The sequence below is a fragment of the Leopardus geoffroyi genome, chromosome C3 (assembly GCF_018350155.1).
Source record: "Leopardus geoffroyi isolate Oge1 chromosome C3, O.geoffroyi_Oge1_pat1.0, whole genome shotgun sequence".
NCBI classification, from domain to species: Eukaryota; Metazoa; Chordata; class Mammalia; order Carnivora; family Felidae; genus Leopardus; species Leopardus geoffroyi.
The window spans coordinates 28270911-28285230 of NC_059338.1; the positions used below are offsets into that span (position 1 = coordinate 28270911).

The 14320-nt window shown below is 45.6% G+C and overlaps 1 protein-coding gene across 9 annotated transcripts in view; it reads right to left on the minus strand.

The window, feature by feature from the left end:
• The window catches only part of PPP1R12B (protein phosphatase 1 regulatory subunit 12B), a 222571-nt gene that overhangs the window by 11133 nt on the left and 197118 nt on the right, over positions 1–14320 (minus strand). For 5 of the 9 annotated variants that reach the window (XM_045456458.1, XM_045456462.1, XM_045456468.1 and 2 more), the window contains 5 exons: positions 13995–14145; positions 12990–13094; positions 9483–9536; positions 8201–8251; positions 1527–2540 (listed from right to left, as the gene is read on the minus strand). In XM_045456458.1, coding sequence (XP_045312414.1) covers positions 2406–2540; positions 8201–8251; positions 9483–9536; positions 12990–13094; positions 13995–14145 — 496 coding nt within the window. In that variant the 3' untranslated portion in view covers positions 1527–2405. Of the gene's footprint in view, positions 1–1526; positions 2541–8200; positions 8252–9482; positions 9537–12989; positions 13095–13994; positions 14146–14320 lie in introns of those variants that run through there. The other 4 variants (XM_045456461.1, XM_045456463.1, XM_045456470.1 and 1 more) reach the window with 2 other exon arrangements.

The window sequence follows — 14320 nt, forward strand, 5'->3', positions numbered from 1 at the left end:
AAAAGGCAGGGCCAACTCTCTGGACCACACTGTCAGTTTGGCTGAGTTATCCAATCTTTCCTTCTGGTAGGGGTCGGCAAGCGTTTTCTGTAAAGGTCCAGATAATAAATATCTCAGAGTTTGCAAGCCACATGGTCTCTGCTCCAACTATTCAACTCTGCTCTTGTAGCACAAAAGTACTTATGAACATAAGGTTAAGATATAAACAAATGAGCATGGCTCAGTTCCAATGAAACTATTTTTGGACACCAAGATTTGATTCCATGTATTTTCATGTGTCGTGAAATATTATCCTTTTTCTTTTTTCCGCCAAGTGTTTGTATGGCTCACGGGCATACTGATGGGCCACAGTCTGCTGACCTGTTACAGAAGGTCATATACTATGTAACAGTTTCTTTAAGCGGTGAAAGTTTTTGGGAGGTAAATGGCTGTTTGGAAGTGAACCTCCACCAGGGAAGTCAAGAGTGCTGAGGAAGCAGAATGTCCTTCATCCTTTAGCTGCAATGGTGGGGCCACACTGTTGTTGTTTAATAGACTCTTGCACTGTTTAGGCCATATGCTTAACAAATGGCTAAAACTCTGTGCCAAATATGCAGACAGCTAATGTCACAGTGGTTGAGGGCTTGGGTTCTGGAACTGACCTATTTGGTTTGAATTTTGGTTCTACCACTTACTCTCTGAGTGACCCTGGGCAGGTTATTCAAACTATAACTCGTTTTTCCCCCATATGTAAAATGATTGTTCTGGGGAATAAGTGAGAAAAAGCATATAAAGTGCTATGCATGGGCCTTAACAAATGACAAATGTTAACTTTACTCACTGCTGAAAGCACAAGATCTAGTTTTGCCCTATATCCTATACTATCTTGCACAAAGAAGGAACTAAAAATAACTGGGACATCTTCTGTGGGTCCCTTGTTCACCCCCATCAAATTTTCCCATAATCCTGAGGCTTATCTTAAAGCACGGAGTTTGGACCTTACAGGGCACTCAGTAAGTAGGGTAACTAAGCCGCTTGGTGTGCCAGGCCGTGGTATCCCTGCCCTTTCAATTTTCTTTCTGTGTGTGACAGCAGCTACAGCAGGATATTAGCCCAGCCCTTATGGCAGTTTGGGTGCTGCAGATCTAGTGGGTATTAGTTGCCAGCTACTGACCCTGAAGGCACAAGCGAATAGGCAGAGAAAAGAACAGGCGTTGGTCAGGACTAATTAGACTGTTGCTGAAAATTAAAAACTCATTTCAGGGAGTGAAACTGCTCAGCAGTGGTGACCCCATCACACCATCGCTGGGTAGGAAAACAAGTGATCTGTGAGCTTGTCTTTCAGACCGACATCCAGAGAAAGGCTCCAGTTTACCAAACAAATTTTTTTGGTTCTCAGTTGAAAATAAATCCCCACTCTCTGCTCCACTGACTGTCATCAACTTTGCAAAGCTACCCCCATTAGGGAAGGTCTCGCTGTGTGAGGGTCTCATTTATAAAAGCTGCGTTCTGCTTCACAGCCCACACACTGGCTAGGGGTGGGGTTGAGGGACACATCCCTAAGGCACCGAGATTTGTGGCAGGGATCAGAGTGCTGCCTCCCGAGAGGGGGAAGAAAGCAAAGATTACTGCAGAAGGGAGGCAAAGAATGCTTAACCAGTTCTACTCAAATGGTGGGATGGGCGGTGATTCTGCTGGTCATGGAGCTCTAGCCTTCAGTGCTAGTCGTCCCCATCCAGCGTGCTGTCAGATGCGAAGACTTAGTTCTGTCTGGTATCCAAAGGGCCATTTTCAATCCTGGTTTCACAAAAGAATCAACAGTGGAGGCTTGAAAAAATATTGATGCCTGGGTCTCAACCTGGACCGCTGATTTTTGGGGGTGTGGGGGTGGTGGGCCCAGACACTACACACAGCAAAACTCCCAGCCCAGGTTGAGAGTGCCTGCCTTTGCTTACCCCAGGCCCAGCTACATTTGGGAGTCTAGGACCAACCCCAACTGCTCTAGTGATCAGGTTGCACTTGGGCTGCTGCTGAGAAAGTTCAATCTCAATTTGGCAATGACCCCACCAAAGAAATCTGTATATACACACAGGTATGTGCATACGTATGTGTATATCTATGTGTAGCCAAGTAAGCGAATCCATATTCAGTCTCCAGGGGAGGAAAAGGTGATGTGGTGATCTTACCAAAAGGACCACCAGCCCAGGCAAGGTTTCCCCCACTGCCTCCCTTGACCTCGGCTATTATGTCCCACTCTGTTTCTCAGTCCTGGCTCTTTCCATTTCCAGATGACCGACCTTTGTAGGCACTCGCATATGGAGGCTTGGATGGAGGGGGATGAGCACAGGGCTTCTGGGCCCAACAAGAAGACTGAACGTGCCTGGAGTGGTGGAGGAGGAAAGTGAGGTGGAGAAGAGGGGCAAGAACTAGAGCTCCTGGGTTTCCGAGGACTCGACGGACTCCGAGAGTCGGGCCACAACTCGGGTCAGGGCCCTGTTCTCAGCCTGCAGTTGCTCGTTCATCTGCTTCAAGGTTTGAATCTGTTTTAGCTGGTGGAGGTTCTGTAGAGTGAAACATGGAGGGGACAGACACACAAGAGAGAGAGAGAGACAAGACAGACCAGAGGAGATAAAAGTAGGACAAAGAAATCACGTGACTTTTTGTTTTTGTTTTTAGTTGGCATGCAAGAAAGGAAATGAGAAAGGCAGGAGTAATGGTGGGGGTGGGAGGAGGGATAATGGAGAGAAGCACCAACGAGGGGGAGAGCCGGGCCTATGATTCCTGGCTAAGGTCTCACTATGCTGAAGATCAGCCATCTGAATACAACCACCAGGCTCTCAAATAGCAGACCTGGATGACTTTTGAGAAGGACAGCTCACCATGTGGCTTGGGGCCTTCTCAACAGGTTTAACATGGCTGAGCCATGGCCTTGGGGCCCCTTCTTCATCATCATTGGGACCTGGAGTTCAGGACTCGGTGTGTTCCCAAATCCAGCTACTGCCCTTTTCTTTCTCCCTCCTCTTATCTTGGCCCCCTACTCCTACTTGTTCTCTTTCTGGGTCCTTCTCTTACCTCATTTATTTATTTATTTTTTAATTTTAATTTTTTTTTTCAACGTTTATTTATTTTTGGGACAGTGAGAGACAGAGCATGAACAGGGGAGGGGCAGAGAGAGGGAGACACAGAATCGGAAACAGGCTCCAGGCTCTGAGCCATCCGCCCAGAGCCCGACGCGGGGCTCGAACTCCCGGACCGCGAGATCGTGACCTGGCTGAAGTCGGACGCTTAACCGACTGCGCCACCCAGGCGCCCCACCTCATTTATTTTTTAATTTAAGAAATAAAACAAGGAAAATAAAAGAGGGGCTGTTGTTCAAGAGTTTTCTGTACAAGGCATGTACTGTTTAGGAGGGTGAAGTGGCACATAAACCAGCAGCTGTCAGGTGGTCCTCTAACCTGTTTTGTGGGATGCTTCACTAAACCTGCTAGCTCTCCACTGCAGTCTGGAAGCTTGTTCCAGGACCCAAGAACTGCCAACCCACCTTTGACCTGCTGTACGACTACCTGCAACATGAAATTCACAGCTAACCGTGCTCTCTTTGTCCCAGCTCATGAAGAGGCTGGGAGCTGCTTCAAAGTGTTCACATACAGATTCATCCTCTGAAAATCACAGCTGTGCACAAAAGTTGGAGAAATCATAAATGCCCACGATAACGGAATTGGTTGGACTGATGCACTAGTCCAGACTTCACTATTTGTAAGTGTTGCAAATGGAACAGAACAACCAGCCCCCAGATATTTTTCCTAACACCTCGTATCCTCTAAAGGACCTAAAGACTTCAATAAATGGCATTATATCACAGGCCTGCTTACTGTCACTTGTCCTTTCCTAAGTGGTCATCTAGACTGACCCTGTAACTGAGACCATGAGCTCTTTGGGAGGAGGAAAATGATTTCATTATGCAAATGGAGCTTCACAGAGGAAGGTGAAAAATCCTGTGGGTTACAGTGACTACGAACCAGAGAGAAGTCTCTCGTACCCACACAGATGTGAAGGACAGAAATGAAGGATTAGTGGAGTTATAGTTGGAAGTGAAGAAGCAAGAAAATGAAAGGTAGCATGAAGGGGAAAAAACAGTGAAAAGGAAAAACAAGCAGAGACAAACTGCTCAATAGCTCTTTCCCCAAAGAGGGAGAATGAGCACCTTGGAAAAAAGGTTGAGCAGCCAAACACTTCCACATAGCCATTGAAGGGCAGGGACCAAGCAATGCTCTTTACCCTCTGCAAGCATCTCGGCCACGAAGAGGACTGAGATCAGAGGAGATCATGGTGCAGCATATGGAAATATTTAAAGAAATGGGCAGGGACCAAACATAAGAACCAATGGAAAGTCCCTGGCTCTCACCCTTCTTTGGTGTTGACATTGGACCAAAGCTTTCAACATAATCATTGTCATTATATAAAGTGGTCCTTGCCTCCTAGGGAATAATATTAAAGACATAAACTATGAAAATTATTCAATCTAACATGTGAGTACAAGCAGATCGAGGTGGAAGGATTTGGAAGTTATCAGCATGAGGGAGAGAGGCAGGAAACAATCTTGTGGAATGTTCCATAGGAAAGAGTACTGAAAACAAGGCACGGCAAGTAGGAGGGAAGGGCAGGGCACAGAGCAGGGTGGGCAAGGGCAGGATCAGCTAGTGATATTTCTAGAGTGAGTAAAAATAAAAATTCCAAGACCAATCTAAAAGGGCAGTGGCTGCTGGGCCCCTCATGCAAGGACCTGGGAAAGGGAAGAGAAGGTCTGGAAAGGAGGCTGATGCTGAATGGAGGATGCAGTAGAAAAGTCCTCGGGACTGATGTGGGCAAGACCAAGTGCAGCCTAGCACAGCTCACGCTGACATGCACGCCTGTCAGAGGCTGGCATATAATCCTACTCCATTCCAGGATCTGAGTGGAGTTTGTCCTGGGAAGAATTCATAAATACTTACCTTTCAAGTATGGCCAGAAAGGCACAACCCGTGTCACAAGCACAGAGCCTCACATACACCTGAATGAGCCCCTCTCATGGTTCATTTCACCTGGCCTTTGTACTTTATTTGCCAGAGTCACAAAAACAGGCACCAGAGTCACTTTCTGTCCTCGAGCACCTACTTTATCTTCAGGGTTCACTGGAGGTCAATTCTCAACCTGCTCCCTACTGATTGCTCCAAGAGGTTTGAGCATCTGTATGAACCAAATATGCAACAGGCATGGGGTCTAACTGGTCCTTAGTTCAACTGGGCCCCAGATTCGACAAGACAGTTACCTGTGCTGTTGCCTGACTACCTAGAACACACAGATTTTGCCCACTGATCATTCCCAAGATGTTGATTACCATAAACTGTAGCCTGGATGAAGAAGGACTTGAAGGCTAACCAAGCAGCTTCTTAGACTCCTTTAAGGCCAGTGATACCAATTTTATGATGTCTGTATCTATATATCTGAAGTTTTTGCCTATCTGAAGGTACAAACACAAGCATCCTGAAATTGGTGCTGCGAGGCTTGTATGTCCCTCCCCTTTTGTCCTCTAGGGGGAGCTGGACGATTTGTAAACCTGGTATTAGGCTTTGATGTAAGCAAAGGGTATTTAGGGGCTTTAGAACTTGCAGGTGTTTCTTCATTTGACTTTGCAATTGGTAATAAAGAATAATGGAAACTGACTGGATCGATTTTTTTAACTAAAAAAACAAACAAAAAGCAGTTTCAAATTGGTGTACCTATTGGCCTGAGGTCTAAATAATTAGGATCTGGCTCCACTTGATGATTTAAACTGAATTTGAAGCTGGCTGGCAAGTAACTCATGGCTGAGAGTGCCAACGCTTTCTTTCTTTCTCTCTCTCTCTTCCTTCCTTCCTTTTTTTCTTTTTTTTTTTTTAAATGTAGGCTTCATGCCCAGTGTGGAGCCCAATGTGGGGCTTCAACTCCCGACCCTGAGATCAAGACTTGAGCTGAGATCAAGAGTAGGACGCTTACTCGAATGAGCCACCCGGGCACCCTGGGAGCAAACACTTTCATGTATTATGATCTCTACTGAGGAAAGAAAGGAACTTGTGGCCTAGTTTAGGAAATCATAGCCTGATAGGATAGGGAGAAAGAAATACGTAAGCCTGTCTCAACCCATAGGACTGAGAGCAAATAGAACCACTGAAGGGGCTCTCATACTTGGCAATTAGAATTGGAATGGAGATAAAGAAGGGCCTCCACTGCCCCAATTTGGGACTTTCTGGGTCTTTGTGTGTGGGCCTGGGTGGATGGGGTGCAGAGTTCTGTGACTAGTGGGTATGGGCTGGTTTTGGGCTCCTGGGTACTCATTAGAAGGCACCAGCTTTGGCCTCGTTTACATGTTCCTGATCAGCATTTAGGCTATTCTTTAATGAGTACCACTGACAGCTGCTTAACAGCAGAGTACAGATGGCATAGCTCAAGGGGTTTCAAAAATGGTGGAGCCCCCAGTGCAACCAAGAGCTGTGGACATTCGTTCATCAAGAACTGTTTAGCTCTACTAACATACTGCTCTAGATGGGAGAGAATACTTATGTGTGGTAGGTGAGGTAAGTCTGGAAAAAGCAGAAGATGGAGAAGCTAATGGTGTTGGATCATCCTGTTTTTAGCATCTCAGGAGAATCATTTCTTTTTTTTTTTTTTATTTTATTTAAAAAAAAAATTTTTTTTTTCAACGTTTATTTATTTTGGGGACAGAGAGAGACAGAGCATGAACAGGGGAGGGGCAGAGAGAGAGGGGACACAGAATCGGAAACAGGCTCCAGGCTCTGAGCCATCAGCCCAGAGCCTGATGCGGGGCTCGAACTCACGGACCGCGAGATCGTGACCTGGCTGAAGTCGGACGCTTAACCGACTGCACCACCCAGGCGCCCCAGGAGAATCATTTCTTATTTAAGTGCCACTTTTTGGAGATATAAGTAGGTATTGTTTGAAATTCTATGTGAATGTGATCAGTTATAGCCTTGGAATGGCAACAACAGAACTCAAGGGCAAGGCTTGCCACATCTCCTTCATTCTGGAATTATAAAGAGTTACAGGACTATTGGCACTGCATCTTGTGTAAACTTTTACCTTGTCAGGTCCTGAGAAGTTTTCAGTAAATAATCAACTTTTTTGGCCATTGGAATAATAAACATCTCTCCTAAAGCGCTCCAATTGTATATTAGGGATGCTTGCTCACAGAAAGGGATTTGGGGCTCTGCCTCATTATTACCCCAGTGCTTCTGGTTCCCAGGTTAGAAAAAAACAACCAAATAAAACCCTGTGTTTCACCAGATGAATGCTTTGTATCACACGTCATAAAATAAGATCCTTGAAGGAAAAAAAAAAAAAAAAAAAGCCAAGCAAGCGCTAGGTGATTATGGGCATGTGGCATCACGCCCTGCAGGGCTCAGATGCTCCCAAATCATAGCCAGGTGGCTACCCCGAGCAGCTCTACATTCCCTGCTGCTCTACATCCCCTTTTCAAGGCAGCGAATTGACTCTTCTGGGTAGGTTACCAGTTCTTAGCACTCAAAACTGCCTATGATGGCAGTTGCTCGTTAAAGTGGCTAATGGAGATGACGGTCACTGTAGGTCATGGCGAAGAGAGAGAGGAGAGCAGTGAGCCATGAAGTGTCGCTGGTGGCATGAGCTAATTCTAGTGGGAGAATCCCGAACAGAATGTTGCAGGGGAAATGGACCGGGGCAGAAAATCGACATGCAAATTAATCTGCATTCCACTGCAGAATGTCTCAAACTGTGTTCCTTCCAGCAAAGGGCTGAGACAGGGAGGGACACCAGGCAGGAGAGTCTCTGGCCATGTTGAGCCTTCCCTAGGCACCTAGTGTGAGGCCTGGGAAGCTGGAAACCTTGTTTTAGCCTTTGTACCCAGCCCCTTGAGGGGCAAGTTATTGCTTGGAAAACCTTAGAAGTTCAACTTAATTTTGTCTCCAGCCTGCCAGACACCTCTCCTTCAACCTAAGGCAGCACTGGCTCCCAGAAGGGCCTTGAGGTGTCCACAGTGGATGCTGCGTGAACCGAGAGAGTCTACGAAATGGCTGAGGAGAGGCGCTCGGCAACTCTACACATCGTCTCTTCTTGAGGGGGTTGAGGGGTGGCCCTATGCTCAACCACCCAGTCCTGGCAGGCACTCAGAGAAGGGGCACACAAAGGGAGAAAGGAGAGTTCTCCATACCTTCATCTCCTCCTCCATCTCGGACATTTTCCGCTCCAAGGCTCTCCTCTCCTGTTTAGAAACAACGAGACTGTTGAACATCTACTGGGCTTAGAAGGGAGTCAAAATGCTGCCTTCCAGCTGCCACGTGATCAGCAGCGTCATGTCTCAGGCAAACTTCAGGCAGGAGACTAAGCACTGTCTGATCCGTGGATGAAACTACTTCACTGAGAGAAATCACACGATCTAAATCTCCCATCAGACGATTAGAAGATATACAAATGGTAGAACCAGGGTACTCAGGGCTATTCTGTGGAAGCTGAAGATTTTGTGGAATTTCAAATGACTGCAAGTGACCAAGACCCTTGCTCTCTAATAACATAAAGTCATCATTATTTTCAGCAACTCTCCCCTCAAATTCCTAAGAAACTGCTTCTACCATGATGGGGAGCAGATGGTGAGTGGGGAAGTAGCCATCATTGTCTATGAAGAAATAGCACCCCTCCCCCTAACCCATTTCTTTCCCAGCAACTGACTCCTGATTTAGCTTCAACTTGATGAAGATTCCTTGATTAGATGAGATAGCAAGGAGGTTTTGTTACAGGCCAAGGAAATAAAATATAAAACTTTGCTGCTTTCCAAATTAAACAGGAGAGATGGGAACATATTATACCCTTAGGGTCACGTCACAGCTAGGGTTCATCAATAAATCTGAGTTTTCCCAATCCAAGAATGTCAAATACTAGAAAAATATTCTGAATGCAGTCGGGAGGAGGTCAGCAATTGAACCAGAACCCCCACCCCCACCCTCAGAGAATGTAAAAGATTCTGCCAGCTCATATTTCAAGTTATAAAACCTAAATCAATGGCAGAGGGTCCTGCTGAAACTTCCTTTCTGTTCAAGGCGATGGGAAGGGTAAAGAGACCTTGGTCCTGGGTGTGTACGTGTGTGCTGATTTACAGTAAACCAAAATACACTGTAGGGGTGTGTGTGTGTGTGTGTGTGTGTGTGTGTGTGTGTGTGTCCAGTCCTGTCTATATGCCAAACCAATGCATGAAATGACCTTCCGAGGACCCTTCCCACTCCAAGACTCTAATACGTGAAAAGTACCGACCATCTGAAGAAGCCAAAAGGACTAGCAATCAAATTGCTGTCCAGAGTCACACAAAAAGAATTTATTATCAAGCTGGGAATGGAATGTGGCAGAACTCCCGCCTTCTTAAGATGAACTTTTTCCACTGGCATGAACAACAAAGTCAGAGAAACTGAGATGAAGCAGAGGGGAGAGAAACACACACGTACCCGTTTCTCCATCTCCAGCATCGACGATCGGTCAGAGGTCTTTTCTTGTTTCTGCTAGTGCAAATTGAAGAGAAACAGTGGTCACTTAGGTTGTCTCAGGGTCACTAGGAAGCCCAGTCTGGTTCGGCTTCACCATTGGACATCCAGAAATAGATGTCAGGGCTTTGGGCTCTCACTGTGACTGAGGCCCCTAGTAAACAGATTCTGGTAGATCTCGAAGCCTAACGTTATCGCCTCTCTGAAGTTTACAGGATTCCCACTGGGGAGCGGAAAGCAGCAGTAGTGTTCCTTGAAACTTAACACTGCCACAAATGCAAAGACATTACCAAAACACACACACAAACACTTGCTAGGTCTTCAACACAACTATCTTCTTATACCTCACCACCCCCTCCCTTCCTCTTTTCTGTGAGTCATCTCACGACCCAGGGGAAATGAAAAGTGGCTTTTCTACTTTGAAAGCTAGAGACTCATGAGCTTGAGTGTCTAAGCCCTATGGCACTCTTCTTCTTCCTTTTTTTTTTTTTTTAAATATTTATTTATTTTTGAGAGACAGCAAGCACAAGTGGGGGGAGAGAGAGAGATAGAGAGAGAGAGAGAGAGGGAGGGAGGGAGACACAGAATCTGAAGCAGACTCCAGGCTCCGAGCTGTCAGTGTACAGCCTGATGCAGGGCTTGAAGCCACAAACTATGACATCATGACCTGAGCCAAAGTCGGATGGAGGTTTAACCGACTGAGCCACCCAGGAGGCCCTCGCATGGCACTCTTCTAAGCAATGCCTTTGCACTCTATTCTTTCTGCTTTGGGCACTGAGGCTGTTTTTCTTTTAAAGTCGTGGTTTTCACGTGTGGGTGGGCCTCCAGGGCTTCCAAGGAGCCCACCCATGGAACCGCCCTGCTTTGAACTCCACAGTTCCACTCTTATCTGTTTTGTATATTGAGCTTCCAGGTAAGGTAAGATTTTATCTGAACAAAAGATTAGAACATCTTATTGTTATTATTTCAGAACGTCTTTGACTGTCATTATAAATTTTACAGAAGTGCTAAAAGATTTAGCCACCGTAGCTAAACAGTAGAATGACTTCAGGTAGTGAGTGACTCTTAAACGAGGAATGGAAATGAACCCTTACGTTCCTTTTGGCCTTAGCATTATAAGATTTCCTATAATTAAGAAACACAGGTGATTATTTTTATTTTGTCCAGTACTATGCACAGACAACATTTAACAAATATAGAAAGTCTGCTGGTCTTCTTGCAGAAACTTCTTAGTAACTTTCAAAATACTAAGGAGTAGCTAGAACTAACAGTAAAACTCTTGCTTCCTGGCTCCTGTCCTGGGCTTTCACCTTCTGTTCTGAAGGTCATGGCCGTCTGCCTTGACACTGAATCTACTATGAAGCGGAAGGAAAAGCAAAAAGCAAAAATGCTGGAGCTCGTTTATATCCTCATCAGCCTGTGAAGCAAAGAAGCCGTACTGATTTCACGATTTCATTTAGTTCACTTCTACAAAGAACTAGTTTTTTTTTGTTTTTTAAATCTCAACCCCCTTAGAGTTAGGGTGGAACTTTTATGTAAAACGTCATGTGTGTCCATGTGGTAACTGTCTCCCTACAATGTGCGAGGCTGACAGGCCCTCCTCCTCTCTGTCCTGCCAAACGGCTCCATTTGTGGTAAACAGCAGAGACCTGGTTTGCAGCACCATTATTTCTTCCGAATTTCAATAACTTGTATTTGGCAAAACTAAGTATATTCTGACACACCCAGCAAAGCAGTTGGCTAGAAAGTAAATCGTTTTCCCCAGTGACTGGAAGGGCTGGTTTTATTTTCAGTGTCCTCTGTGCAAGTCAGTGTCAGCACCTTGTTAGACTGCTCACTGCTCTGAAGCGCAAGCTGGCGGAAAAGCCAAGAACCCCTAAAGGTCAAGAAATGTGCTGTCAGAAGAGGGCTTCTGGACAGAGTGGGGAGCCGGTAACAGTGGGTCCTCCTGTGGTTCCTCACATGACTGCTCCCCAGTTTTCTGTAAAATAGCCCCAGTAATTCCTGATCAGAAGCAGCATACAATCTGTATTAATTAATCATTGCTAATTGGTGGCACTCTTCACAGTAAAAGTCAGTCCTAGGAATCTTCTGAGGGTGTACAGTGAATGAGACTGTTTTGAGGGTGTACATGTGAATGAGTTTTGCCTGGCTCAGTAATGTTGGGGTCAAAATACACCCTTGAGGTTTATTTAGTTCTGTCCCCCTGCCTCGTGTGTGTGTGTGTTTCCTTTTGGATGGAGACCCACTTTTCTTGTCCTACTAAACCACTTTATGCCCAGCTGTCATCTGTGCTGCAGTTGGTCTTACAAATCCCCAGCACAAGAGGCATGCTCAGCTATTATAACCAGGCAGAGGGGGTGCCTCTTCCAAACTGACAGGTGGCTCACAGGCCAGGCCATTCGTTGTGCACCTGACCAAACCCTTCTCTGGAAAATGTGGGTGTCGTGGCTGTCCTGTTGAAATTCCATGCAGTTCCGTGATGCTGGCTTCCAAGTGCTGGCTCGTCCCGCTCCGGAGGAATTGCAACAGGATGTTCAGAGGGCACTGAACCACCCCTGCCCCCACACCCTACGTATCCAGTACGGTACAATCCTAGCATTTTAGTCTTTGCTTTTGGATTATATCAGAACTACGAGCCATCTCTGGTTTTCATTTATGCTTTCCCAGTAAAGAGTCGGTTTTTACCTCAGTTCAGCTTTCAAAATTCTTAGTCCTGGGCGTTCCAGGAGGGCAATAACTCAATAGGTTTCCTGTTAACTCAGCAATAACCCAAGATAGCACTTGTTTCAGCTTTCAGCTGCGGCGTCGGCCACACTGTTGATGAGGTTATTGCCTCCAGTGCCCTCCAGAGTGTCACCTAATTAAATCAGGCCTGGCAGTAAAAGGAAATGGTTTATCTGGTCTGTTTGCCACTAATATTCCTTATTCCTCGGCTGGAAAACACTGGTGACTCGAGGAGGTAACATATACTTTGGGACCTGGTCGCATGTTCTAACAACACTTGTGTCCTTGATTTCTTATATGACCTACGCAAGCCACTTATTTGTCTAGGCCTAATTTGCTACCTCTCTGTACTGGGTTTAATGGTGTCTTCTTCATTCCTCTCTAGGAGGTGACTGTAGATAAACTGGACTGAAACATGATGATCAAGACAGGAGACCCTGTCTAGGACTAATCTTGTGATGCTGACTGATACTTTTCTACTAAGAAATCAATCAGTAGATAGTCCATAATATTAATTATTAGCATTCAGGCCATTAGGAATTGTTAGTGCAGGAATTTTCCATTTTAAGTTAAATGCTGATTGAACCCTGAAATCAAATTAGAATCTAAGAGACTTCTGTCTCCCTGTCTCTGAGGAGGGTCAATCTTAGTTCTGTATTACTTCCCACCTCTAGCCCCCTCGGTTACTTTGCCTCCTCATACTCACCCCTGCCGCCCAATCTTTTTCTTCTTCTTCTCCCTTACCTGGGCCATCTTCTCAAGCTTGGACTTTATATCTGCTAGCTCTAGCTGGGCCTCTTGAAGTTTTGTTTTCAGTTTTTGGTTTTCGGTTAGGGCACTCTCGTAGAGCTGAGGGGAGGGAAAGAGAATCGGGTCACCTACTAGGCACGCCTCCCCAGAATTAGAACCCACTCAGTTTCATCATATGAGAAACCCCCCAAACCATCACTGTGGGGCAGATAGAGAAAATCTAGGAAACAGAATACATTCAGACAACTGGTTTCTTGCTTCGTAATACCGAAGTCCCAGATCCCGAACACAAATACAATGGCTTCAATAATGTTAGTCTCTGGGGGAAAAATAGCCATTGTGGTTCCCCATACAAAGAGAATTATTTTTTTTAGAGCTGGCCTAGCGTGTATATTGATTTCAGTCAGGTTCTGCTTAACACAACATTAACAAAACAAACATTTCTAACAAAAATGGTTTTCTCCTCTGGTATCTAAGCACTTGAAAGGGAAGGTTTTAAAGTCTGCCTTGGGTGCTAGGTACTCTTCTGCAAGAACCAAAGGAAATGAACTGTAAAGTGTTTTAAACCCCCTCCAAACCAGATCACCATGTACTATCATCAAGAAGTATTCGGTTTGGCATTCACAGGACCTCATGAAAAGCATGTGTTCGTTAATAGTACCAGAGTCTACCAAATGATTCTCTGGGGCTCAGACACACAGCATGACTTTTATTTCCCCTTTCTACAATTGTCAATCTTCGCTTTTTCCTACACCTCAACATATCTGATTCTAGGCATATATTTACTACACTAAAAACAATACACGGAGTGGTCTTTAGGAAGCTGGTGGAGAGGTGGAGCAAACCGAGAACCTGAAAGGAATTAGATGCTACTCTTTGTCATGTAAACACCTTTTCTTCTGCCTCATCAGAACTACACTCATTTTTCTACATTGGGGAAAAGGCCAAAAGGTCTGCACGTCGTAACCGAAGAACAGACAAATTGACAAGGGATCCTACTTTTTTATAATCCCTGTTGGGGTCCTCTTCCGCGCGGCTGCTCAGGCTGGCGAGGCGGGCCTCCCGTGCCTCCCGTCGGGCTCTTGCTGAAGCCCGGTCACGGTCACCGTAAGAATCGCTGCTGGTAGGGTTGCTACCTCCTGATTCCAACCTGTGGGAGACACGTTAAAGGTAAACATTGGTTTTGAGAACAAAGAAATCGGATGAAGATAATGCTTAAGGGTAGTTTAACCCCCTTTCTAAGAAGCACTTGAATGCTCTGGCTGGAAACAACGCACGTTCCTTCCCTGAACCTCCCTCCTGTTCTCGGACTTCGGGGCTAAGCT